This window comes from Pan troglodytes, chromosome 5 (assembly GCF_028858775.2).
Source record: "Pan troglodytes isolate AG18354 chromosome 5, NHGRI_mPanTro3-v2.0_pri, whole genome shotgun sequence".
In the NCBI taxonomy this organism is placed as follows: domain Eukaryota; kingdom Metazoa; phylum Chordata; class Mammalia; order Primates; family Hominidae; genus Pan; species Pan troglodytes.
In genome coordinates, this window is record NC_072403.2 from 95044422 (window position 1) to 95070626 (window position 26205).

General features: G+C 38.7%; 1 protein-coding gene across 15 annotated transcripts in view; it reads right to left on the reverse strand.

Annotated features, from left to right (window-relative positions):
- Window positions 1-26205, reverse strand: part of UBE3D (ubiquitin protein ligase E3D) — a 187800-nt gene that overhangs the window by 139800 nt on the left and 21795 nt on the right. For all 15 annotated transcript variants that reach the window (XR_010158087.1, XR_010158086.1, XR_001718559.3 and 12 more), the window contains 4 exons: window positions 20520-20589; window positions 6017-6086; window positions 4501-4609; window positions 999-1162 (listed from right to left, as the gene is read on the reverse strand). Coding sequence is in view for 11 of the 15 variants with exons in the window: in XM_063813229.1 (XP_063669299.1) it covers window positions 999-1162; window positions 4501-4609; window positions 6017-6086; window positions 20520-20589 (413 nt within the window). In the remaining 4 variants the exon portion in view is untranslated. The remainder of the gene's footprint in view (window positions 1-998; window positions 1163-4500; window positions 4610-6016; window positions 6087-20519; window positions 20590-26205) is intronic.

The window sequence follows — 26205 nt, forward strand, 5'->3', positions numbered from 1 at the left end:
TTGGGTGCAAAATGAACAGAAAAGGAAGTGGAAGAGTAGACAACAAATGTTTTACTTCTGGAGCGGGATATAATTTTACCTTGTATATATCTCTTAGTGTTTGAATATTTTATGACTGGTACTACTTGCATAAGAAACCTAATTAATTTTTTCAATGTCTTATTTACTTTCCAGAAAAAGACTAAGATCCTTCCGTTCTTAGGATAAATTTGATCAAACCCATCTGAGAGTACAGGACAAGTACAAACTTTGATTCTGTTACAATTAAAATAACCTGCTGTTTCCTTTTCTGGGAATGATCTTCCATCAGATATGGCTCACCACTTCACTTCCTTCAAGCTACCTGCTTAAATATCACCTTATCTAAGGAATCTTCCCTGACTTTGCAGTATAAAATGACATCCTACTCCCATCCTACCCCTCGCCAACTACCTTACCTTGCTTCATTTTTCACTAGAGTGATTTACTACCAGTGTCTTAGTGTGCTTATCTTTAAAGTGGGGATGATAATGGTACCTACCACACAGGTTGTTGTTAGGCTTAAATGAGCTACGAGTTCTTAGATGAGTGCCTGACACATACTAAGAGACGTAAGAATCTGTTTTGTTTATGGTCTGCCTTCCCCCTATTAGAACAACAATGCTAAGAGGTAGGGGCTGGGGTTTGTTCATTATTGTATCCTGATGCCTGGAAAGTGCTTATTGGTAAATATTCATCACTGTTGAAGTCTGATTTAGCACTGCAGCCATATGTACAGACAGCTTAGATTACAAGAAAAAAACAATAATTTTTGGTAAAAGCAAGCTTTCTGCATATTAACATGAATCATCTGTAATAATTCAACCTATTTTAAACATATAATATTTAGCAGTATTGGCTCCTAGAAGCTTCAAGTAGGGAAATGGTATAGTGGCATTTGATTCATTAATTTCTTAACACCAACATGACAACAAAAGCTAAAACATAATGTGGAAAGAGAAAACAAATGCACAACTTACTTTTCATTCCTGCTTTTGATGCATGGCTGGTAGAGGACCTTGACAGCACTCCAGGCAGAACTAGAATCGGCTTTCAATGTGTCTTCCAACAAGGGGAATTTTTTGATATATTTGGAATTTCTCAAAGATTCAATCACCAAACTGTCTGAATTTAAAAGCCATAGCTAAAGATGTGAAGAGAAAGTCCAAGTATAAGAATATTGTCACCTTATCCATATCTTATGACTTTTCAAAAACAAAAAAGAGACTATGAAAATACCAGAAAAAATAAATATGAGAATCATGTACATAATTTTAAAGTTAGGTAGGCCTTTCAAAACATAACTCTCGGTAGAGCAACTGACATAAAGTTAAAAAAAAAAAAAAAGACAACTGACTCGGAGAAAATATGCATAAGTAACAAAGTTATTATCCATAATATACAGAGCTTCAGTAAGGGGGTAAAACAGCCCTAGAGAAATACAGGCAAAAAATATGAACAGAATTAACAGAAGAAATAAATGATAAATAAACATATATTAGAATCTTAATGTAACTAATAAATGTAAAATTTTGTGCCACCATTTTTCATTTACCAGATTGGCAAATATGAAAGGACTGATAACATCTAGTTCAGAAAAGGGGTTTGAAGTGGGCATTCCAATACACTGCTGGTGGGAGAGTGTTTTGGGATTTGGATGCATGTGATTCACTGAGGGAAAACTCACAGGAGAAAGGAAGTGAAGGAAATGGGATAAGGCAGGGGAAAGAGCTAGTTAAGGATATAGAATCATCTGGAGTCTGGTTTCAGCCTGATCCATGGGGGAGTTCTACAGCATGAATCCCACCTACAGAGTTTGTTCTACCTTGAGACAAGAGTCCCTAGCTTTCTGTGCCCCAGGATCAAATCACTGGCAGCGGGCTGACCAAGAAGGGGTGAGTCAGGGAGGTGGGACTGTGGCGGACAGGTAACTTCTGGGCAAGGCAACACCTGTCATCTAAAGAGGAAGTCTGTGGAGAAGCGGGCAGCTGTGAGCCATTATCAGCCAACGCTGTCAGCAGCTGGGAATGGGTGCATCAACCCAGTATGGGGTCTGGGTGGCACACCAAGAATGCCCACTATAAAAGATAAATTAGTACAACTTTTTTGCCAGGTGATAATTATCTGAGTTTCAAATACACAAATTCTAATAGTATATTACATTAGAAAGATCCATTTCTAAAGAAGTACTAAAAGACACAGGCAAAGATTATTTTCATTGCAGTTCAGTCTTATCAGCCATACAGCAAAATTCCAGTCATTAAAGAGCCAGACCTATATTTAAACTAATAAAAACAATCCTCATGATACATACTGTGAAGCAAGCAGGTTGCAGAAAAACACTAGTCATGTGATACTGTTTTTTGTTTTTTTGTTTTTTTTTTACAAATAGACAAACACCTGTGAGTGTACATACATATAGTTGTATATGGAAAGAATAAAAATAATGAAGTACACATATCAGACTGTTAATACTGATTGCTCCCTGAATAGTATGATATAGCAAGGCAGGAAAGGGAACACTTTATGTTCTTCATGTTCCCTGATTGTGTTTCAAGAATGTTTTACTTTTATAAAAAAGAAAAATCTAAATATATGTTAGAAAGTTTCAGAAGTTCCTACTCCCGATCTTCAATCTGAAATCTTACAATAAAAGAAAAAGTAAAACTGATTTCAGAAAACTGTGAGGTATATTTACTATCAAAATCAGTCAGAAAATATTTTAGGTTTTCATTGAAATTATCTGCAATTAGAAAAGCATAGTGTCCCCATAATGGATGGCCAGCTACAGAGTCACACCTAACAGCAACTTCAGGCCCTTCCCTCCTTTTTGTTACTATGTTTCCCTATTAGCTTTTTAGTTTCATGAAGGCATTTGTGTTCTACCTTTAGCACCTGGAACAGTGTCTTTCATATAAGAAGTGCTCCATACCTGTTTACTGGTTGAATAAAATAGATGTAGAAGCAGAGAAGATACTTGGGCTATGATTCTTGATTATCCAGATAAATGCTCAAAATTTGCTTCTGCAGGACACTGTTTTTCAGAGGTAGTGTAATATTAGGCTCTAGTGGTACATGCTGGGATGATTGCTAGCCACAGAGCCTCTTCCTCAAAAATTGCCACTGTTTCTCAAATATCACAGAATCAGAGGCAATTAAAAACAACAGAAGAAGGCCAGGCATGGTGGCTCATGCCTGTAATCCCACTATAATCCCAACAGTTTGGGAGGACAAAGTGGGAGGATTACCTCAGCCCAGGAGTTTGAGACCAACCTGGGCAACATAGCAAGACCTCGTCTCCACAAAAAATTAAAAAATTGTCTGGGAATGGTGGAGTAGGCCTGGAGTCTCAGCTATTCGGAAGGCTGAGGTGGGAGGATCACTTTAGCCTGGGAAGTCGAGGCTATGGTTAAGCCATAATCATGCCACTGCACTCCAGCCTGTGTGATAGAGTAAGACCTTGTCTCAAAAAAACAAAAAACAAACACGAGCAATAGGACATATTCTAAACATAAGAGTACTAAATAGGAAAAAAAAAAAAGTGAGACAGAATAGTGTTATAGTGACCCCAAAAAAGCCATTACAAACTGAAAGTAAAAAACTTGATTTTGGCCGGGCGTGGTGGCTCATGCCTGTAATCCCAGCATTTTGGGAGGCCAAGGTGGGTGGATCACGAGGTCAGGAGATCGAGACCATCCTGGCTAACATGGTGAAACCCCATCTCTACTAAAAAAATACAAAAAAATTAGCCGGGCGTGGTGGCGGGTGCCTGTAGTCCCACCTACTCGGGAGACTGGGGCAGAAGAATGGCATGAACCCAGGAGGCTGAGCTTGCAGTGAGCTGAGATCACGCCACTGCACTCCAGCCTGAGCGACAGAGTGATACTCCATCTCAAAAACAAAAAACAAAAAACAAAAAACCCTGATTTTGTGGTATGAGCTTCTAAATAGCAGGAATCAGGATTTTTCTCTGTATCCATAGTACCTAGTACATAGAGGCACTTGATCATCTGTTATTAAAATAAAGGAGTTTGATTTATGAATTAAACTGATATTAACTTTTTTTTTTTTTTTAAGATGGAGTCTTGCTCTGTCACCCAGGCTTGAGTGCAGCGGCACCATCTTGGCTCAATGCAACCTCCACCTCCCGAGTTCAAGCGATTCTCCTGCCACAGCTTCCTGAGTAGCTGAGACTACAGGCGTGGGCCACCATGTCAGGCTAATTTTTGTATTTTTAGTAAAGATGGGGTTTCCCCATGTTGGCCAGGCTGGTCTCGAACTCCTGACCTCAAGTGATCCACCCACCTTGGCCTCCCAAAGTGCTGGGATTTCAGGCATAAGCCACCGTGCCCAGCCTGATATTAACATTTTTAATCACTTATTTTCCACACCTGAGAATTAAGAAAAAAGAATGAAAAAACTGAAGAATTCTGAGACCGTGGATTCCTAGGCTACAAAAAGCGGGATAAAATAATTTCTTACCAAGATATACACTTTGTCATCCTGACCTTGAATCGTGAATCTAAAAGTGCTTCTAGCAGAGGAGAGCTGCACCAGACACTGGGCGATCACGCTCTGGACAAACCAAGACCTGTTTCAACAGAAATCAATTTTTACAATGTGTGTCTCATAATAACTCTAACTGGCAAGATAAGCAAAAAATACACACACGGTACCTAAAAGGCAGAGATATCCACATGCCAGACTTTTCTATGGACTGCTCATTCCCTCAGAATCTGCACTGATGTGGATTTTAATATATTTTAATGTATTCAGGTTTGCTCCATTCTTCTTAAAACCTATTCTCCAATCCTTGATACACTTTCCACACCAAACCTAACTATTCACCCCTACTGAATAAAAAAATACCATGTTAGAACAAGTCAATACTCCATTTGTGCTGTAGCATATTAAACAGAGAATAACTAACTTACAAAAGAAGGCAAGAAATTTCCTTCCAAACATCAGACAGTATTGTCTACATTTTCTTCCATTTGGATCTCCCTAAAGTGTCAGCTCTGAGGTACAGAATCAAAGTATTTACATAAGGATAAGTTCAAGGCTATACTCAAAGATTGCTATAATTTTTGGATATCAACAAATAAACTGGAATAAAGACATATCATGGTTAACTTGTTTGCAAACTAAAGAGTCAAAGAAATAAAAACACTAATAGATTTAGTGACTAAGTACCATGTTTTTAAAACACAGGAGTCATTTGAAACTGACCCATGTTTCAAATTTTAAATAATTCAAATTAAAACCAGAAATTATTCAAAAAACTTATTGGTGACTGGGTGATAAGATTCTAGATATCTGGCACATAGAAATAAGCATCGAAAACTTTCAGAATTAGAAGATTTATAAGAGCACATTTGTCTACAGCACTATATGATGAAAACATTTTTAAAAATCCTCAAAACTTTTATATGTGTGGTTTGGTTCAACTATTAAATAGGCTTTCTCTTTCCTTTTCCAAATAAAGAAAGGTATGAATAAAAATGAATTCCCATATGATCAATTGTACTTCCTTTTTCCTACATTTGGAATTACAAATATATACCATGGAATACTACTTAGCCACAAAAAGGAATGAAATAATGGCATTCACAGCATCCTGGATGTAACTGGAGACTATTATTCTAAGTGAAGTAACTCAGGAATGGAAAACCAAACATCATATGTTCTCCTTCATAAGTGGGAACTAAGCTATGAGGATGCAAAGGCATAAGAATAATACAATGGACTTTGAGGACTTGGAGAAAAGGCGGGGGGAGGGGTAAGAGATAAAAGACTACACTTGAGTACAGTGAACAGTGCTTGTGTGATGGATGCACCCAAATCTCAGAAATTATCACTATTCATGTAAGCAAACATCATCTGTTCCCAAAAACCTATTAAAATAAAAAATAAATTCAAAACCAAAAAATAAAAAATAAAGGTCTGAATGGGGAAAAAAATAAATTACAAATAAATAAATGTAATTTGCTATTTGTACCTTGGTATGATAGGAAAACTCCTCTCAGATGACTGAATAATTATCTCTGTCATATAAAACTTGGTGGTTTCTAGAAACAAAAAAGAAAATTAAGACTCTCCCCAATACACTAATAATTTTATTGTGGGCAAGTTGACTCCAAATTAGGATATTCCAAACTAAATATTAAATATACTGGTAAAATTAATATTCTGTAAACATTTTCCCAAAACTACTTAGTTTCAGAAGACAAAGCACTGGTCACTACAAGGAGATAGTTCTGAAGCTTCTGTGTCTTTTTAGAAAATAATGCCCAGAGACTCTGCTCACACATATGGAAGATTATAAAAGTTAGTCACATCACAGGCATAGTGCACTTAGATAGAAATTAGTCACTGGGTTTCCTCAATTCTACAGAATAGCTACAAACCTGTAAGTCAATGAAAAAGACTTCTGGTTTGTTTTTGGTTTTGATGTACTATTTTCCCAGATAAAGTCAGTTCTAATGGCTTCCACTTGGTCTTTTCTACCATAATAGCCTCAATACACACTTTGGGGAACTAACGTGGGGATTCTGCCAGCTGCTAAGTGTGTTAATTTGAGTTAAGCACTCTGGAATTCGGGAATAATCACAGGAAGCATTCAGGGATCCACTGGACCCATCGTGAGATGGACCTGAGTTAAAACTCTATTGATCACCTGACCCCATCCCCTACTCTAACTGGAAGGCCACAGTGATGTTTTGGGTCTTCTAGAATTGGTGTTCATTTAGAACCAGTGTCCAGCAGTCCCTAAAAGGTGTGATTATTTCCTTTTCCCCAGTGCGCATGGGGAACTGTTACCCTGAGAAAGGCCATGGTTCCCTTTGTGGAAGCCTGGGAGAAAGATTAACGGTATAAATTTCAGGTAGCATAGTTTTTCGTTGAGGGCATCTGTCCTCTCCTTCATTCAAGGGGTCCTGGGTCTACAAAGGCTCAAGTGTGAGAATTGATTGAGGGGCCAGGACTCTCTGTTTTTATGATTCAAGCTCGACTTTTATTCACTTGACATAGAACTTTCTTATACAAATCAAGTAAGATTTTAGCAGGCTTGCTATCTATTTCACTTCTAGACAACACCATGATCAACTAGCAAACATCATATAACTGAATAACTCAGATTATTCCAATTGTTGCCTTGACTTTCTGTCCATTACACTAACCACACCTACCTTGCCTTTGATGTTCCAGTGCTCCTACCTGAAAAGGGGTTTTTAATCACAGCATCCCAAAACACAGATGCAGTGAACCTCACATTAGAATCTACCCAGAATCTCAATGACTCTATTGATGTACAATTCTCACTAAATCTGGTTATCTGATTGCTTACAGAAAAATTTAAATAGAAATTTAATAGACATAAATGTAAACACAACCATCTTGGAGTTCTAAAAAAATCTAAGAAAAAGTTTAATCTCACTAACGATGAAGAAAATGTACATCAAAATAAGATTTTTTTTTTGCATCAAACAAAATATTTTAAAATGATAAGGTGTACTGCTGGATACGCTTATTTATATAGATGGATATGCTTATTCACACACTGCTGTGAGAACTGAAAATGACAGACTTCCGGAAAGCCACTTGGCAAAGGCCTTAAAATTGTATATGTAGGGCTGGGTGCAGTGACTCACGCCTGTAATCCCAGCACTTTGGGAGGCCGAGGCGAGCAGATCACCTGGGGTCAGGCGTTTGAGACCAGCCTGGCCAACATGGTGAAACCCTGTCTCTACTAAAAATACAAAAATTAGCTGGGCGCAGTAACTCCCACCTGTAGTCCCAACTACTCGGGAGGGTGAGGCAGGATAATTGCTTGAAACCAGGAGGCAGATGTTGCAGTGAGCTGAGATCGTGCCACTGCACTCCAGCCTGGGCGACAGAATGTGACTCCATCTTAAAAAAAAAACAATAAAAATAAAAAATAAAAAAATTGTGTATGTATTGTGGCACCATAATTAAACATATAAGAATTTATTTCAAAAAAATACTCACTGGTATATGAAAACACTTATCTATAGTGATACTCATAATATCAATAGAAAAATACTGAAAACAAATGTCTAAAAATTGAGGATGGGTTAAATATTCAGGCAACGTAACTGCACGCATGTTTCAAATTTTAAATAGGTCAAATTCAAACCAGAAATAATTAAAAATGAGGCTGTCATTAAAAATGGTGGTGTTGCCCAGGTACAGTGGCTCACACTTAACCCCAGCACTTTGGAAGGCCAAGGCAGGACGATCACTTCAAGCCCAGGAGTTTGAGACCATCCTGGACAACAAAGTGACAGCCTGTCTCTACAAAAAATTCTTTTAAAAATTAGCCAGGCAGAGTGGCATGTGCCTGTAGTTCCAGCTACTCGGGAGGCTGAGGCAAGAGGATTGTTTGAGCCCAGAAGTCTGAGGCTTCAATGAACTACTGCGCTCCAGCTTGAGAGACAGAGTAAGATCCCATCTCTTAAAAAAAAAAAATAGTGTTGTCAAACAACTTTTAATAAGACAAAGTCATTTTTTGAAAAAGTGTGTAATTGCTCAATATTACACAGAAAGGTAAAAAAAAAATAGTTTCATAGATTAATATATAGACAGCCATGATAGATTTAGCCATTTCTCATTGAAGATGTGTCAATATTTACTATTTTGAAATCGTTATTACACGCAGAACTAAACTAAACCTTTTTAACTTTATGAAATGCCTATGTATTTATTTATTTACTTATTTAAGACAGGGTCTTGCCCTGTTGCCCAATTAGGGTGCAGTGGTGTGATCATAGCTCACTGTACCTCGAACCCCTGGGCTTAAGTGATCCTTCCGCATCAGCCTCCTGAGTAGCTAGCACTGCAGGCGTGCACCACTATGCCCAGTTAATTTTTTGTAGAGACCAGGTTTCCCTATGTTGCCTAGGCCGGTCTCAAGGGATCCTCTCATCTCCGCCTCCCAAAGCAGAAGTGACCCTTTTTATTTCATGTGTTGTTAATCTAAAATTTAATTATATTATTTTAATCCCACAAGTATTATTTCTATTGTTTTATAGTTAATATTCATTTCAGTGTTATCTGAATATTCACGATTTTATCAACCCTTATTGAACTTAGATCTTCCATGTGGGATCATTTTCTTCTACCTGAGTACAGGTACAATTTCTTTTCATAAGAAACCACTATGGGCTGGGCGCAGTGGCTCACGCCTGTAATCCCAGCACTTTGGGAGGCTGAGGCGGGCAGATCACAAGGTCAGGAGTTCAAGACCAGCCAGGCCAACATGGTAAAACCCCATCTCTACTAAAAATACAAAAATTAGCCGGGCGTGGAGGCGCATGTGTGTAATCCCAGCTACTTGGAAGGCTGAGGCAGGAGAATCGCTTGAACCCAGGAGGCGGAGGTTGCAGTGAGCCAAGACCGCACCACTGTGCTCCAGCCTGGCAACAGAGCGAGACTCCGTCTCAAAAAAAAAAAAAAAAAAAAAAAAAAAAGAAAAGAAAAAAGAAACCACTAGTATTGAATTATCCTAGTTTGTGTTTGTCAGAAAACATATTTATCTTAGCCTTAATTCTTGAAGGAAATTTTCACTTGAGATTAAGTCCTAGGATCAACAGTTATTTGCACACATTGGCAATATTGTTCTACCGTCTTCAGACTTCCATTACTGCTGTTCCTTTGAAGGCACTCTGTCATTTTTTCTTTAGTTGCATTTAAGATTATCTTCACTTTTTATTCTACAGTATTACTCGCATGTGTCTAAGTATGGATTTCTTTTTATTTTTCTTGCTAGGGCTTTGCCGAATTGGAATTCACTGGGTCCCTTGAATCTATAGATTGCTATTCTTCATCACTTTTGTAAAATTCTCAACAATTATCTCTTCAAATATTGCCCATGCTCCATTCTTTTCCTCCTGGAAGTCTGATTAAACATACATCAGACAGTCTGTTCTATGTCTCTTACTCTCTCTTCTATATTTTTTGCCTTTTGTCTCTCTGTGCTACATAACAGGTTTTTCTTGTCATCTATCTTTTGTTCGTTAATTCTCTCTTCAAGTTGTATCTAATCTGGTGTTAAACCACTGGCTGAGTTTTTAATATCAATTATAACACTTTTTAAGAAATTTTATTGTATAAATTTATTGTATAATTTATATAACTTACTGTTATAGTTTCCTTTTCCTTTCAGCTACCTTCACACCTTTCATTTTGCTAAATATGCTAAGCATGGTTGTTTTACAGTTTACACACAATTCCAATAAGAAGTCTATTTGATTTAATTCTTGTTGGTGGAAGTCTAGTTTACTTGTGTGCCTATTTATCTTTGGTTGCATGGTGAATACTATACCTAAAAAATTATTTGTGAGAATGAGTTTTACAATGAAGATATTTCCTTACAAAGGTGATTTTGCCAGGCACCTGGCAAATGTCTAGAACAAGATGAAATAAACAAAGTTCAAGACTTGAAATTCCCTCAAGTCCCAAAGGATTGATCTCTGTCTACAATTCCACAGGGCTGTTGTATTTCCAATTCACCCTCACTGTGAGGGCACAACATTTAGGGTCTCATATTTTTGTGAGGTTCTCCTCTTGAGTAGTCTCTCATTTTTGTCCTTCTCAAAACTAAAGTTCTAATTTTAGAGAATGGGCAAATTGCAAAGAAAATGTGGCTTGAATTTTGTGCTTACCTCTTTTGAGTCTGCTTTTGTGGTAATTTACCCACATTATTTTCCATTTTCCCTGATTTTTATTCCTTCCTGTAGTTTCCAGTTACCATCTGGTATCTTTCGTGTCAGCCTGAAGAACTTCCTTTATCATTTCTTGTACAGCAGGTACGCTAGGAATCCATTATTTCCATGTATTTATTTGGAAACATCCTTATTTTGCCTTCATTTTTGAGTGATAGTTATGCTAGATACAGTGCTGTTGGTTGTCACATCTTTTTCCCCCCAGCACTTCACATATCTTATTTCAGTGTCTTTTGGTTGTCATTATTTCTATTAGAAGTTCACCTTAATCGTATTAGGAAATCTCTTACATATGAGGTTTTGTTTTTCTCTTTTTACTTTAAAGATTCTCTCTTAATCTTTCAACAGATTGACGACAACATGCCTGAGTGAAGTGTTTTTGTGTTTATCCTACTACAGGTTCATTGAAATTCTTAGATCTGAAAGCCAATATTTTTTAAATAATTTGCCAAGTTTTCAGCCAGTTTTTTGTACAAATTTTTTTTCTGACCCTTTCAATTTCTCTTCATCATTTGAGACCCTATTTACACATTTGTTGGAACACCTGATATTGTCCCACAAACTGGAAGTTCTGTTCATTTTGTTTTAGACTTTTTTTGTTTGGTTAATTTGGATTAATCTGTAAGTTCAATAATTTTTTTTATCTTTTGTCATCTCAGATCTGTGCTTTAGATCATCTAGTGAATTTTTCTTTACGGTTACAGTACATTTTAATTCTAGAATTACCAAATTATTTTTCTTTGATTTTTCTAATTTATTGAGATTTGCTATCTGTTCAAAGCTTTTCTTAAAAAGTTATTTGCCATATTTATAATAGCTGCTTCCACATGTTTGTCTGCTCAATTGAATATCTGTGCTTACTAAGTACCTGCTTATTAAGACCTTTTTTTCTTGAGTATGAAACATTATTTTCCGTTTCTTTGCACATTTAATAATTTTTAGACAGAAGCAGGACATTGTGTGCAATATGTTGTAGCAACTGTGGATTTTGTTTTGCTCTTCTGAAGGTTGTTGGTTATTGGTTGGGATAGCAGTCAATTGACTGGCCTGGACTTGAACTGTGAAATGTATCTCCCCACAGTGTGTAGCCACTAATGTCTCTACTCAGTTTTAATTTTTTTTTAGTCTGGCTCCCTAGCAAGTATCCACTGTACCTGCATAGGTTAGCTGTCAGCAAATAATTTGGGGCAAGGCTCTACTCAAACACCTCAAGCCAGTAAGGCTTCTTACGAAAATTACCTTCTGCTACCCAAGTTGTATGTGGATTGAGGAATGCAATCAAAGTCACAGCAAATTCACAGGTCCCCCTAAGCTTTCAATCCTTACTGAAAATACATATAATAGATACTCCCTGCCATTTTTTGTGTGTATGCAGAGTTTAGCAGTCAGCCAGAGTTGTGTTAGGGCAGAGAAGTTATCTCAGCCCTTCTATCACCCTTTGTGCAGCAGGTGGTTTTTGCATTGCTATAAATACCTGAGGCTGAGTAATTAAAATTTAAAAAAAAAGACGTTTCTGATATGGTTTGGCTGTGTCTCCACCCAAATCTCATCTTAAATTGTAGCTCCCATAATTGCCATGTATCATGGGAGGGACCCAGTGGGAGGTAATTAAACCATGGGGGCATGTTTTTCCCATATCATGTTCTCATGATAATGAATAAGTCTCATGAGATCTGATGGTTTTATAAAAGACAGTTCCCCTGCACAAGCTCTCTTGCCTGCTACCCTGTAAGACCTGCCTTTCCTCCTCCTTCACCTTGTGCCATGATTGTGAGGCCTCCTCAGCCATGTGGAACTGTGGGTCCATTAAACCTCTTTTTCTTTATAAATTACCCAGTCTCAGGTGTGTCTTTATTAGCAGCATAAGAACGGACTAATACAGTAAATTGGTACTAGTAGAGTGGGGTGTTGCTGCAAGGATACTGGAAAATGTGGAAGCAACTTTGGAATTTGGGTAACAGGCAGAGGTTGGAACAGTTTGGAGGGCTCAGGAAAATGTGGGAAAGTTTGAAACTTCCTAGAGACTTGGAGGGCTCAGAAGATAGGAAATGGGGGAAAGTTTGAAACTTCCTAGAGACTTGGAGGGCTCAGAAGATAGGAAATGGGGGAAAGTTTGAACCTTCCTAGAGACTTGTTGAATGGTTTTGACCAAAATGCTGATAGTGATATGGACCTCAGTCCAGGCTGAGGTGGTCTCAGATAGAGATGAGGAACTTGTTGGGAACTGGAGCAAGGGTGACTCTTGTTATGCTTTAGGAAAGAGACTGGCAGCATTTTGTCCCTGCCCTAGATATCTGTGGAACTTTGAACTTGAGAGAGATGATTTAGGGTATCTGGTGGAAGAAATTTCTTCCTTTTTTTTTGAAACCGGGTCTCATTCTGTTGCGCAGGCTGGAGTGCAGTGGTGCGATATCAGCTTACTGCAACCTCTGCCTCCCAAATTCAAGTGATTATCATGCCTCAGCCTCCCAAGTAGCTGGGCCTACAGGCGTGCACCAATATGCCTGGCTAATATTTGTAATTTTTGGTAGAGACAAGGTTTCACCATTTTGACCAGGCTGGTCTTGAACTCCTGACCTCAAGTGATCCACCTGCCTCGGCCTCCCAAAGTGTTGGGATTACAGGCATGAGCTACCATACCCAGCCTGGCGGAAGAAATTTCTAACCAGTAAAGCATTCAAGAGGTGACAGAGCATAAAAGTTTGGAAAATTTGTAGCTGGATGATTAGGTAGAAAAGAAAAACCCATTTTCTGGGGGGAAATTCAAGCCTGCTTGCATCTTGCATCAGCGTGACCTGGATGTGAAACATGAAGTCAAAGGAGAAATTCAAGCCACTTGCATCAGTGTGATCTGGCTGTGAGACATGAAGTCAAAGGAGATCATTTTGGAGCTTTAAGATTTGACTGCTTTGCTGGATTTCGGACTTCCATGGGGCGTTACAGTCAAGCCTGCTTGAATTTACACTGCTGCAGAAATTTGCATAAGTAACAAGGAACCAAATGTAAATCACTAAGACAATGAGGAAAGTGACTTCAGGGCAGGTCAGAGACCTTTGCAGCAGCCCCTCCCATCACAGGCCTGGAGGCCTAGAAGGAAAAAATGGTTTCCTGCTGTGCGCAGCCTAGGGACTTGGTGCCCTGTGTCCCAGCCGCACTAGCCATGGCTAAAAGGGGCCAAGGTACAGCTCAGGCCCCAGCTTCAGAGGGTACAAGCCTCAAGCCTTGGCAACTTCCATGTGGTGACAAGCCTGTGGGTGCACAGAAGTCAAGAGTTGAGGTTTGGGAACCTCCACCAAGATTTCTGAGACTGTATGGAAATGCCTGGATGTCCAGGCAGAGGTGTGCTGCAGGGCTGCAGCCCTCATGGAGAACCTCTGTTAGGGCAGTGCAGAAGGGAAAGGTGGGGTGGGAGCTCCCATGTAGAGTCCCCACTGTGGCACTGCCTGGTGGAGCTGTGAGAAGAGGGTCACGATCCTCCAGACCCCAGAATGATAGATCCATAGACAGCTTACACCGTATGCCTAGAAAAGCCACAGTACCTCAACACCAGCCCATGAAAGAAGCTGGGTGGGGCCGTACCCAGCAACACCACAGGACCAGAGCTGTTCAAGGCCATGGGAGCCCACCTCTTGCATCAGCATGACCTGGATGTGAGACATGAAGTCAGAAGAGATCATTTTGGAGCTTTAAGGTTTGACTACTTTGCTGGATTTCGGACTTGCATGGGGCCTTTAGCCCCTTTGATTTGGCCAATTTCTCCTATTTGGAATGGGTGTATTTACCCAATGCCTGTACCCCCATTGTATCTAGGAAGTACCTAACTTGTTTTTGATTTTACAGTTTCATAGGCGGAAGGGACTTGCCTTGTATCCGATGAGACTTTGGACTTGAACTTTTCAGTTAATGCTGAAATGAGTTAAGACTTTGGGGGATTGTTGGGAAGGCTTGGTTTTGAAATGTGAGGACATGAGATTTGGGAGCAGCCAGGGACAGAATGATATGGTTTGGTTGTGTCCCCACCCAAATCTCATCTTGAATTGTTGCTCCCATAATCCCCAGGTGTCATAGAAGGGACCTGGTGGGAATTAACTGAATCATGGGGGCGGGGTTTTCCTGTCCTGTTCTTGTGATAGTGAATAACTCTCACAAGACCTGATGGTTTTATAAAGGGCAGTTCCCCTGCACATGATCTGTTGCCTAATGCCATATAAGAAGTGTCTTTGTCCCCCTTCACCTTTTGCCATGATTGTGAGGCCTCCCCAGTCATGTGATACTGTGAGTCTATTAAACCTTTTTCTTTATAATTTCCCAGTCTTGGGTATGTGTTTATTAACAGCATGAGAACAGACGAATACAGTTTCATTGTCTCATGGTTCTCCAGGCTGTACAAGCAAGCCTCCAGCATTTGCTTGGCTTCTGGTAAGGACCTTGGGAACCTGACAATCATGGTGGCAGGCAAAGAAGGAGCAAGGTGTCTCACATGGCGAAAGCAGGGATGAGAGAGAGAGGGGAGAGGTGCTACACACTTTTAAAAAACCAGATCTCATAGGCATTCCCTCACGATCATGAGGACAGCACCAAGACATTCATGAGGGATCTGCCCCCTGACACAAACACCTCCCACCACACTCTACCTCAAAAATTGGAGATTACATTTTATTATTGTAAATTGGGGATTATATTTTATTATTTTATGAGATTTAAAGGAGACAAACATCAGAACTATATCACTGATATGGTTTGGATCTGTGTCCCCACCCAAATCTCCTGCTGAATTGTAATCCCTAATGTTGGAGGTGGGACCTGGTGGGAGGTGACTGGATTATGGCAGTGAGTCCTTCATGAATGGTTTAGCACCATCCCCTTGGTGCTGTACTCATGATGGTGAGTGAGTGACTTCTTACAAGATCTACTAGTTTAAAAGTGTGTAGCACCTCCCTTCATTCTCTCTTGCTACTGCTTCCACTATGTGAGATGCCTCACTCCTCCTGTTTTGTGCCATGATTGTTTCCTAAGGCCTCCCCCAAACCAGAAGCTGCTATGCTTCCTGTATAGCCTGCAGTACCATATGCCAATTAAACCTCTATTTTCTTTATAAATTACCCAGTCTTGGGTATTTCTTTATAGCAATGGAGAACGGACTAATACAATCACTTTGCTTCCAAAATATCCTCCTTAAAATTTCTACTTTCTCCACCACCTACCCTAAACCAAACCCACCATGTATAGACAGTAAAGCTGTGGGCTTTTCCTGCCTAAGTTGGGAAGATATAAGGTGACAAGGTCCGTCTGCCTCCCCAGGCAAAACAAAATTACAAACTTGCTATTCTTTCCCAATATAGTAGCAGTTTTCCACTACTTAAATAGTTCTCAAATTGTTGCTTCACTTTTGTTCATTTTCTAGTGCCCTAATATGGTTCTTATTAATTTTTAAAATTGTCCAGTTTTGTACATGTTTTCTACAGAATAAAATTGCCCATTCTCTTCATGACACTATTTTGGGAAGTGGAATCCTAGTGATTTACTTTTAGAACAGATGTGGATATAGATCTCTTATACCACCCCACACACAAACTCACACATATTGACCTTCTAATATACTTTTGTATCATACTACAATGTTTAGTTAAGTGAATATTCAGTGTTTACATTATTATTACCATAATACTACCATGGAGATGTTTCTTTTCTTGTTCAACCTTTTTTCTTCTTCCTGCAGTGAATAACTGCTTCAATCACCTTTTAGCTAATTCTTTCCATATAATGAAATGGTTTGTCTCGAGATTAGCTGTCGTCACATGTTGATATAGTTTGGCTCTGTGTCCCCACCCAAATCTCATGTCAAGTTGTAATCCCCATGTGTTAAAGTTGGGGCCTGGTGGGAAGTGATTGGATCATGGGGGTGGTCTCTAATGGTTTAGCACCATCTCCCCCGTCTCACGATAGAGTTATCACAAGATCTGAGGTTTAAAAGTGAGTGGCAATTCCCTGCTCTCTCTCTCCTGCCCCCTTATGAAGAAGGTGCTTGCTGCTTCTTTGCCTTCCACCATGACTGTAAGTTTCCTGAGGCCTTCCCAGCCATATAGAACTGTGAGACAATTAAACCTCTTTTCTTTACAAATTACCCAGTCTCAAGTAGTTTTTTACAGCAGTGTGAAAATGGACTAATACACATCAAATAAATCAAATAATTTATCAATTCCACTTTATAACTAAAAAAAAGGAAAAAAAAAACAGCGAGGTATGTTGGCTCATGCCTGTAATCCCAGCACTTGGAAGACTGAGGCAGGAGGATCACTTGAGTCCTGGAGTTTAAGATCAGCCTGGGCAACATATGGAGACCCCACTTCAACAAAAAATTAAAAATTAGTCAGACATGGTGGTATGCACCTGCGGTCCCGGCTACTTGGGAGGCTGAGATGGGAGGATCACTTGAGCCCGGGAGGTTGAGGCTGCCATGAGCCATGATCACACCACTGCATTCCAGCCTGGGCAACAGAGTGAGACTACGTCTCAAAAAAAAAAAAAAATCTTTATTGCAATCTTCTTTCCCATTTGCTTCAATCTAGGCTGCTATCCTGTAGTCCTGCTGCCCACTCCTTACCCTGGGACTTCCTTATCCCGCTCTCCTTTATTGCACACCTTGTTACCCAATTCCATGTCATCTCTTCCTAGATTGAATCCCTAGTTTAGATGATTTATATTTTATGGTGAATTACTAAGAAAAATAAACCTTTGAGAATTGTGTTTTGAGACTTTGTTATTTGCAAAATGGCTTTTATTATTTTCATATTTGACTGATAGCTCGACTGTGTATAGAATTCTGGGCTGAAATCTTTTTCCTTTCAAATTATGAAGGCACTGCTTCACTGCCTTCTAGCTTTCAGCTCTGCTGTTAAGAAGTTCAATGCTATTCTAATTCTTAATCTGTCTTATATTAACTGCCTTTTTCCCTCTGCAAACTTCATCCTTGGTGTTCTGAAATTATTCACTGTTGTGGCCTGAAGTGGCTTCCTTACTATTCCTCTATTAATTACAGTGGGTACTTAGTGGACCCTTTCAGTCAAGAAACTGAAATCCTAGCTCTGGAAAATAGACTTGTATTTTTGGTATTTTTGTTATTGGATAATTTCCTACATTCTGTTGTCTCTATTCTCTCTTTCTAGAATTTCTATAAGCTAGATGTTGGTTGTCCTGAAAGGCTCAATTCACTTATTCATTCAACAAATACTTACTGGGTACTCACTATGTGCCAGACATTACACTAAGTGCTGAGATTACAGAGATAGACAAGATAGACAATGTCTCTACCTTCAGGAAACTTAACTGATTACATATATTTTTTGTACTTCTTTTTTTTTTTTTTTTTTTTTGAGATGGAGTCTTGCCCTGTTGCTCAGGCTGGAGTGCAGTGGCACGATCTTAGCTCACTGCCATCTTCGCCTCCCGGGTTCAAGCGATTCTCCTGCCTCAGCCTCTCTAGTAGCTGGGATTACAGGTGCATGTCACCATGTCTGGCTAATTTTTGTATTTTTGGTAGAGACAGGGTTTCACCATGTTGGCCAGGCTGGTCTTGAGCTCCTGACCTCAGGTCATCTGCCAATCTCAGCCTCCCAAAGTGCTGGGATTACAGGCGTGAGCCTCCGTGCCCGGCCTCTTCTTTAATTTTCAATCTCTGTCTTTTGGTTTTAATTTCTGGCCTAATTCTTTACTTTTATCTTCCAATTATTTGATTTTTTTTTTCTGAAGCTATTACATTTTTAAATTCCACATTCTCTGAGTTATGGAAGCAATATTAGTTTATTTCTTCAAGGGCATTTTTTTTTTAAAAAGATTTTCTTCTGCTGTATACATAATGTGTTTCTTCTCAGTGCTTTTAATTTGCTTGCTTAATCATTTATTTGCCTTGGTTTCTTTTTTGTTGATTTCCTCAAATATTTGGTGATTCTCAACAATTCATTTCAATTTTAGTGTAAGGCAGTGAAATGCTGAGAGAAAGTTCTTGGGTATAGGTACAAGGTTTGTTGACTGTAGGATGAGTGAATATAAGCTCTTTTTTTTTTTTTTTTTTTTTTTTTAAGAGATGGAGTCTCCCTATGTTCTCCAGGCTGAAGTGCAGTGGCTATTCATAGGTGCAATAATAGTGCACTACAGCCTCGAACCCCTGGGCTCAAGTGACCCTCCTGCCTCAGCCTCCCAAGTAGCTGGGACTATAGGCATGCACCACTGTGCTCAGTTTAACCTCATTTTTGTTGAACAACGACATAACCTCATTTTTGGTTGAATGTCCCCAAAGAATCAGTGTCTGCAAGTCTTTTCTCTAGTTGGTATTCTTCCATTATTCAAAAAAAAAGGGTGTGGGGGAGGTCTTCCAATCTCCAACCTTGAGGATTACAGAAGCAAGTTGAAAATGAAGTGGGAAACCTAGAAGTCTAGTAGCTGTATATATACACTTTGAACCAATCATCCTGCTTCCAGCCCCTTGCCTCAGACTGCCTTCCCTGTCACCTGCTGCCTCCAAATTCTGACTTGTTTTGAGGCTCTACAGAGATTATTGGCCCACTCCTTATCCAAATGATCTACAGACACCAAAGCTGCAGCTCCCTCCAGGCTGCCAAGTGTGTTCCAAAAAAGTTTGTTTACATCTCTTGTTTATGTCATTGTCATCTCCTCTCCATTTCTCTTTGCCTTTGTAGATATACATCTTTTCATTCCTTAACTGACATTTTAACAGGACTTCAGGGAGAAAATAATTTAAAAATCAATTCACCTTATTTAACCAGAAGGCTTAACTTTTTCTAAGGTGTTGCTTCAGAGGCTTGCTTTCATTTTCCAAAAATGACGTTAAGGATGGTACCTTTTACTAACTCATTTTTCCTTTCTGGCTCACTGTGAACAAGTAACTTCTTACAAGATTTTGACAATTAAACAAACAAATAAACAAAAAAATACCATCATCTGCCTTCCCTTAAGTACAATTGCTTCATGTAAATCACATCTTCTAATTAACTGTATTAAAAGTAATTATTCATCATCCACAAGCTAACACAGCATGTTGTAGTTCTCTAGACACTATAAACCATATCTTTAAACAGCAATGCATTTTAATTATCAGGATTTTCATTATTATATTTTAAAGTAGTATAACAGAGTTTACATAAAATATAATCAATGCTACTGGGGAACCAAAAGAATAAGGGACAAAGTACAAAATTCGGAATTTTTTTTCTTCCATTTCAACAGGTCCTCTCCCATCCCCAGCCCCAAAATACAGCCCCGAGCCAGATGGCAGCCAAGAAAAACAACTTCTCCATCTCTGGGCACCAACTCTTCTGACTGAGGAGGTGTATTAAGAAAAAAGCTCTGTTTTGTGAGTTACCAGGAAGGTAAAATTAAAAAAAAAAAAAAGAAGAAGAAGAAAGAAGGAAACAAAGAAAGAGAGAAAAAAGCTCCAATTTTCTTGAAATAGGCCCAAGAACAAACTTTATACTATTGCTTTATATCTACAAAGAGGCTATGAAACTCTGAAAATGACTCAACTTCTTAATACTTAAAATTCAATACTCTGTATTTATGAAGGTCAAAATATACAAACTTCTTGGTATATTGGATGGTATGTTACTTGGGGTCTATTTTGAAAAGCACCAATTCCACAACATATATTAATCATCTATCTTTCCTATATATTTACTATAAAATATCATTCTGGCTTTTAAGCAAGAAGCCAATCATTTTGGCTTCTTGTTATGAAATTCTTACCTGATGACACGGTCTCTCCCAACATTACCTTGCAACGCTTACAAATTACTTTGGTATTTGCCTTTGGTTCCTGTAGAACAGAAAAATGTCATTTAAATGTCATTCAGCTTTTCTTAAAAGGAATATATAATTTTAACATAGTCCCCAGAGTATACATTGAACTTTACATTTTATTCTGCCCTCTACTAAATACTGGGAATACATTTAGCTTGTATGCATAATTCACATGCACAGAGAAAATTTTTCAAGTCTTAAGAAACAGTAACACACAGATTCACTTTTCCAAAACTAGCCACTTCTTGATAGTCCAAAAGTTGCCAAATAATTTGAATAAGTAGTACCTTATATTTCTAAAAAGCACTTCCAAATAGCCTTATAACTTAAAACAGGCAGGTGGTGGGCAACAAAGACAGGGTTGATGACTTGCCTCAACTCATGTGTATAGAACACAGAAGAATCAGAACTTGAACTCACACTATTTTGACTCCTAGTCCAGTGTAATTTATGTAAAAGTAACCCATAACCCTTAACTACAATAAATGAAAAGTTAAAAATATCTAGTCTGTTCATATACTTCCATTTTTTCCACTTAGGATCGGCACTGTAACTGGAAAGACAGGCAGTGCTCTGGGACAATTCCTGAAACAAACCTAAGCTTCAAAAATCCAAATTCGCTATTTGAGATACAGATTAAAATAGCTAGCATTTGCCTAATCAATAAAGAATATGCCTTTTCCCATCCATAGTTATACCTTTGTTAAAACCATACATTCCTCTCGTCCAGATATACTGTAACAAGGCAGAAGCCATATACAGTGGGCAGGGAAAAGGAGGTTCTACAACTCTGGATACTCCAGGGTACCTTTCCTGGGAAACCACAGAATAGGTGTAGGCTGAAGTAAAGAAGGGCAGTGACTTCTGATGTGGGATAATATGTGTATTTAATCTAAGGAAAAAAATTTTAACTGATTAATACACATTTGAGTATTTTTTCTTTGGCATAAATAATTTCCTGAAAAATTGAATAAAAAGTACATTTAAACTGAGTTCCATGGAAGTGCTGCTAGTAACTGACAGAGCTGATGTCTGAATCTGGGTCTCTCTGATGCTAAAGCTTCTGAACACTATGCTAAGTGTTTTCCAAACAACAGCTCATGCGCCCCATTAGTGGGAACCAATTCATGGAACCAATTCAGTGGATTACTGTGTTTTGTTTTTTTTTTGTTTTGTTTTATTTTGTTTTGTTTTGAGACGGAGTCTTGCTCCATTGCCCAGGCTGGAGTGCAGTGGCGCGACCTTGGCTCACTGCAACCTCCGCCTCCCGGGTTTAAGCAATTCTCTGCCTCAGCCTCCCTAGTAGCTGGGATTACAGGCACCTGCCACCATGCCCGGCTAATTTTTGTAGTTATAGTAGAGATGGTTTCACCATCTTGGCCAGGCTGGTCTTGAACTCCTGACCTCGTGATCCACCCACCTTGGCCTCCCTAAGTGCTGGGATTATAGGTGTGAGCCACCACACCAGGCCTACTGTGTTTTTAAAAAATGAAATACAATAGAACAGAAAATATGACAGTGCTTCAAACACTGAGTAAGTACTGCTTCAAGAAACTTTTATTTGAGGTGTGTTTGTGTATGTGTGCATGAGTGTATGTGTGTTATCAGATCTTGATGTAAAAAAATATATTCAATGCTGGGCACCATGGCTCACACCTGTAATCCCAGCACTTTTGGAGGCCAAGGCAGCCGGATCATGAGGTCAGGAGTTTGAGACCAGCCTGACCAACATGGTGAAACCCCAGTCTCTACTAAAAATATAAAAATTAGCTGGGCGTGGTGGTGCGCGCTTGTAGTCCCAGCTACTCAGGAGGCTGAGGCAGGAGAATCACAGGAACCCGGGAGGGGAAGGTTGCAGTGAGCCGAGATTGTGCCACTGCACTCCAGCCTGGGCAACAGAGCGAGACTGACTCTCTCTCTCTCTCTCTCTATATTCAATCAGGGGTCAAAGTCAAGAGCAACAGCACAATTCATACTGGGGTCTTTCTCTATGGCCTATTCTTTCCCCCAGCCTCAAACACATGCAACTAGTAAAAAAATCCGTAAATGCCTACAGCTCTTCTATTTAAAAACTTCTGAGATGAATCCCTTCACACACAGAATTAACCTTCAGTAACATAAACACTTATTCCATTTTTTCCTGGTCTAGCTGCAGTATTTGGACAGATTCTGCAGCCTTCCTCAAAAGTCTCTGCTGAGGAAACAAAAGCACACATGAACTTCATAAGTCAGTTCAGTCCTGGCTCAAACTTTTATCCAGGCACACTCCGAAAGTGGGCCCCACAGTGTGCCATCTCTGGCCATTGCACTGACATCCTTATCAGGCACATCACAAATGGCAGGTCTCAGAGCCTGACCCAGGTGGGAAACTGGATGGGGTCATACCCATGAGAGGTAAGAGACAGACACAGAAACCTAGGAAGGTGCCAATTTATTCAGGTCCAGGAGGAAGAGAACTCAGAAAGCCAGTATGGTCTACAAAGGGTGCCATTCTGGCAGTTTAATGCTTTCTTACAGTAAAACATACCTACATGGCTCCAAGTTGATATTAAAAATATTTTTAAAGAGTACTATTTTATACAAGTTAAATCTGATCACACTCATTAAATGTTACCAAAAACTAAGGGCTTTATTAAAAACTAATATTGGTATTGTAATAGCAATGCTTGAAAAGAAAGAATTTTTCTATTTGAAGCAGAAAATTTTTTTTCAAGTGCTTTGATATGTACTTCCTTTGTAACTGCTATCACAGAACATCTCACTTTGTCTTTCAAGGGGGCAGGAGAAGTGTTTTTTGTTTGCTTGTTTTTAAAATAAGATTCTATCCTTATCAGACATGGGTAATCAGGATTTAAAAATCAGCTCAACAACAACCAAATTACCTCAATCACATGTGTGGCTCCTGATTCAAACAAACCTATGCTAAAAGATTCTTTTAAGACAATTGATAAAATCTGTATATGGCCTGGTATTGTATCATCAAGGAATAATTGTTAATTTTATCAGGTGTGATAACGGTGTGGCTACATTTTTTAAATTCCTATTTTTAGATGTAGGGATAAAATGACAAGACTGTTTTAAGCACTTCAGGAAAAAAAGAGCAGATGAAGCATACTTAATGAATCCATATTGAAATTCGCAATACTATTCTTCTTATACTTGTGAATACTTACAGAGTTTGACAACACATTTTTCTAAGAAAACAAAAAAGACACACTTATGGATTTAACAAAACAAATTACCAAAATCAACTAATTATTACTAAGTACTCCAAGAAAGAAAAAAAGGTAAAGATGTTAGTCATCCTTGCTAGCAGTAATATTAATGTAATCAAAGATCAATTTTATTTGCTCTTTAAAAAAGAGTGAAGCCTTGAATAATATTTTGACTCTTATAAAAGGATGAAATGCCATCCTTATCATCCATTATATAATTTTTTTTTTTAGACAGTGTCTCGCTCTGTCACCAGGCTGGAGTGCAGTGGTGCAATCTTGGCTCACTGCAACCTCTGCCTCCCAGGTTCAAACGATTCTCCTGCCTCAGCCTCCTGAGTAGCTGGGACTACAGGCCCCCGCCACCACACCCGGCTAATTTTTTGTAGTTTAGGAGAGACAGGGTTTCACCATGTTGGCCAGGATGGTCTCAATCTCCTGACCTCATGATCCACCCGCCTCAACCTCCCAAAGTGCTGGGATTACAGGCATGAGCCACCGCGCCCGGCCCAAGATGCAAAATTTGTATTATGTGGGCAGGCACAAAATAGCACAAGAGAGGTGATAAATGAATACACCAATAGGGAAATCTTCAGCAGGTATCTTTTAAAAATAAGTAGATACTGCTGCAATAACAAAGGCTCCAATAAAGTATTATAAACTCTAAAAGGCTATGGAAGAAAAGAAATAGTGTTGGGCTTCATGTTTGTTTGTGCTGTTTTTAAAAGCAGATCTTTTTAATTAAACATATTATAACACATAAATTTCATTTAAAGAGAATCTCTGCTTTGTAATGCACTTTTCTTCACCTATCCTTCAAGGAAATAATAAGGCAAGTTGTGTAATGAAGCAGCCTAACAGTGTGGGAACTCTACAGAGCAAACCTCAAAGACAGACATTGTTGTGGACTAATTAAGTCAATATATCTGAGACACCGCAGGGCTGCTCAGAGAGGTGGATTAGCCTCGTGTCCTCCCTTTTATTTTCCCTTTGTGTCGTTTCAATTTCTAAGGACCCTTGATATTGTCTCATCAAAAAAATGTTTCCCAAGAGATACCATTAGGATGCTTTGTTACTATGTGACATTTCAAAACCCTGCTAGATGGCTAGACTGGGTGATAGGAGAAATAGGTTTTCAATAGCACAGAACAGCCTTGTTCCCACAGGAGCCTTGAGAGCGCTGTTTACGCAGTCCCTCCAAATTTATGTTTCTATTTTGGTCACAGGCACACTCTTTGGACTGCTACAATATACAATTAAAGAGGGACTTTCATCTAGGCTAACTTGAAGAAAATCTTTTCAACAGCATCTTGTCTTGATAGTACAGAATTTCCCACAGTCTCCTTGATACTAAAACTGTAATGTCTAAAAATATGATGGGTCTTTCTTTAATGGATAAGATAGCCGTTTACTATGAAGAGAAATTCTTGTAAATGGCATCGCATAACTGATAAAGATGTAAATGTGAAGAATATATTTCAGCACAGAGTGCTGAGTTTATTTAAAAAGGGAAACATGGTTTCTCTGATTTAATCTTTCTCTACTACTTTTCTGCTCACAACTTCCAAATGTTTTTGAAATGTATAGCTTAATCATAAAGATGAAATTTAAAACACATATAAAGTATTAGTATATATTTAGATTAAAATACAAATTTAATTAATCATATTAAATATAACAAATATATATTAACTTACTATTTACCTTTTAAAATATAAAACGTAAAGTACTACATTTCACCAAAGTGAACCATATTTAGATATAGGGATTTCTGTTTACGGTGTAAAATGAGGCACTTAAATAACTTTATCTGACGACAACTTAACCTCCACATTTGACGAATTTCCTTCATCTCCCTCAGAATAGTTCTATAAACTAATTTACAACCTAAGAGCTGCCCACCTACTGCATATTTCCTGCAGTCGCTCAGTTATTATTACAAAAATTAAATGAGTTCTGAATGAAATTTAAAATACAATGTTTTAGTTCCCACCAATAATCAGATGTTAAAATGATTCTCTGGGAATGATTTTCTTTACTTTTTAAATAATATCTGTATTGACTGGCCATCAGTGGAATGATTTCTCACATGGGCCAAGCCAATGCCATTGATTTTCTTTTAAAATAAAGTAAAACACTTGTTCTCTGCAGTGAGAGAAAATTGCCTTCTTCCCAAAGCAACTTATGCAGCAAGAGCCACCTGACCTCACACTGTCAAGCACCAACTCAGACCCTGCAACACAAGCTTTATCTCCATTCCTGGGCTCCTCCATTCCTCTTTTTACTTGATGACATCTCCATTTACGACTTCAGCAGAAGTCTAGACTATGGGCAGAAATAGTAAAATACCTCAGCCTAATAGTATAGTAGATATCCTGGAGCAAGACAACACTTTTAACCTAAATCAGACTATTTAGGAT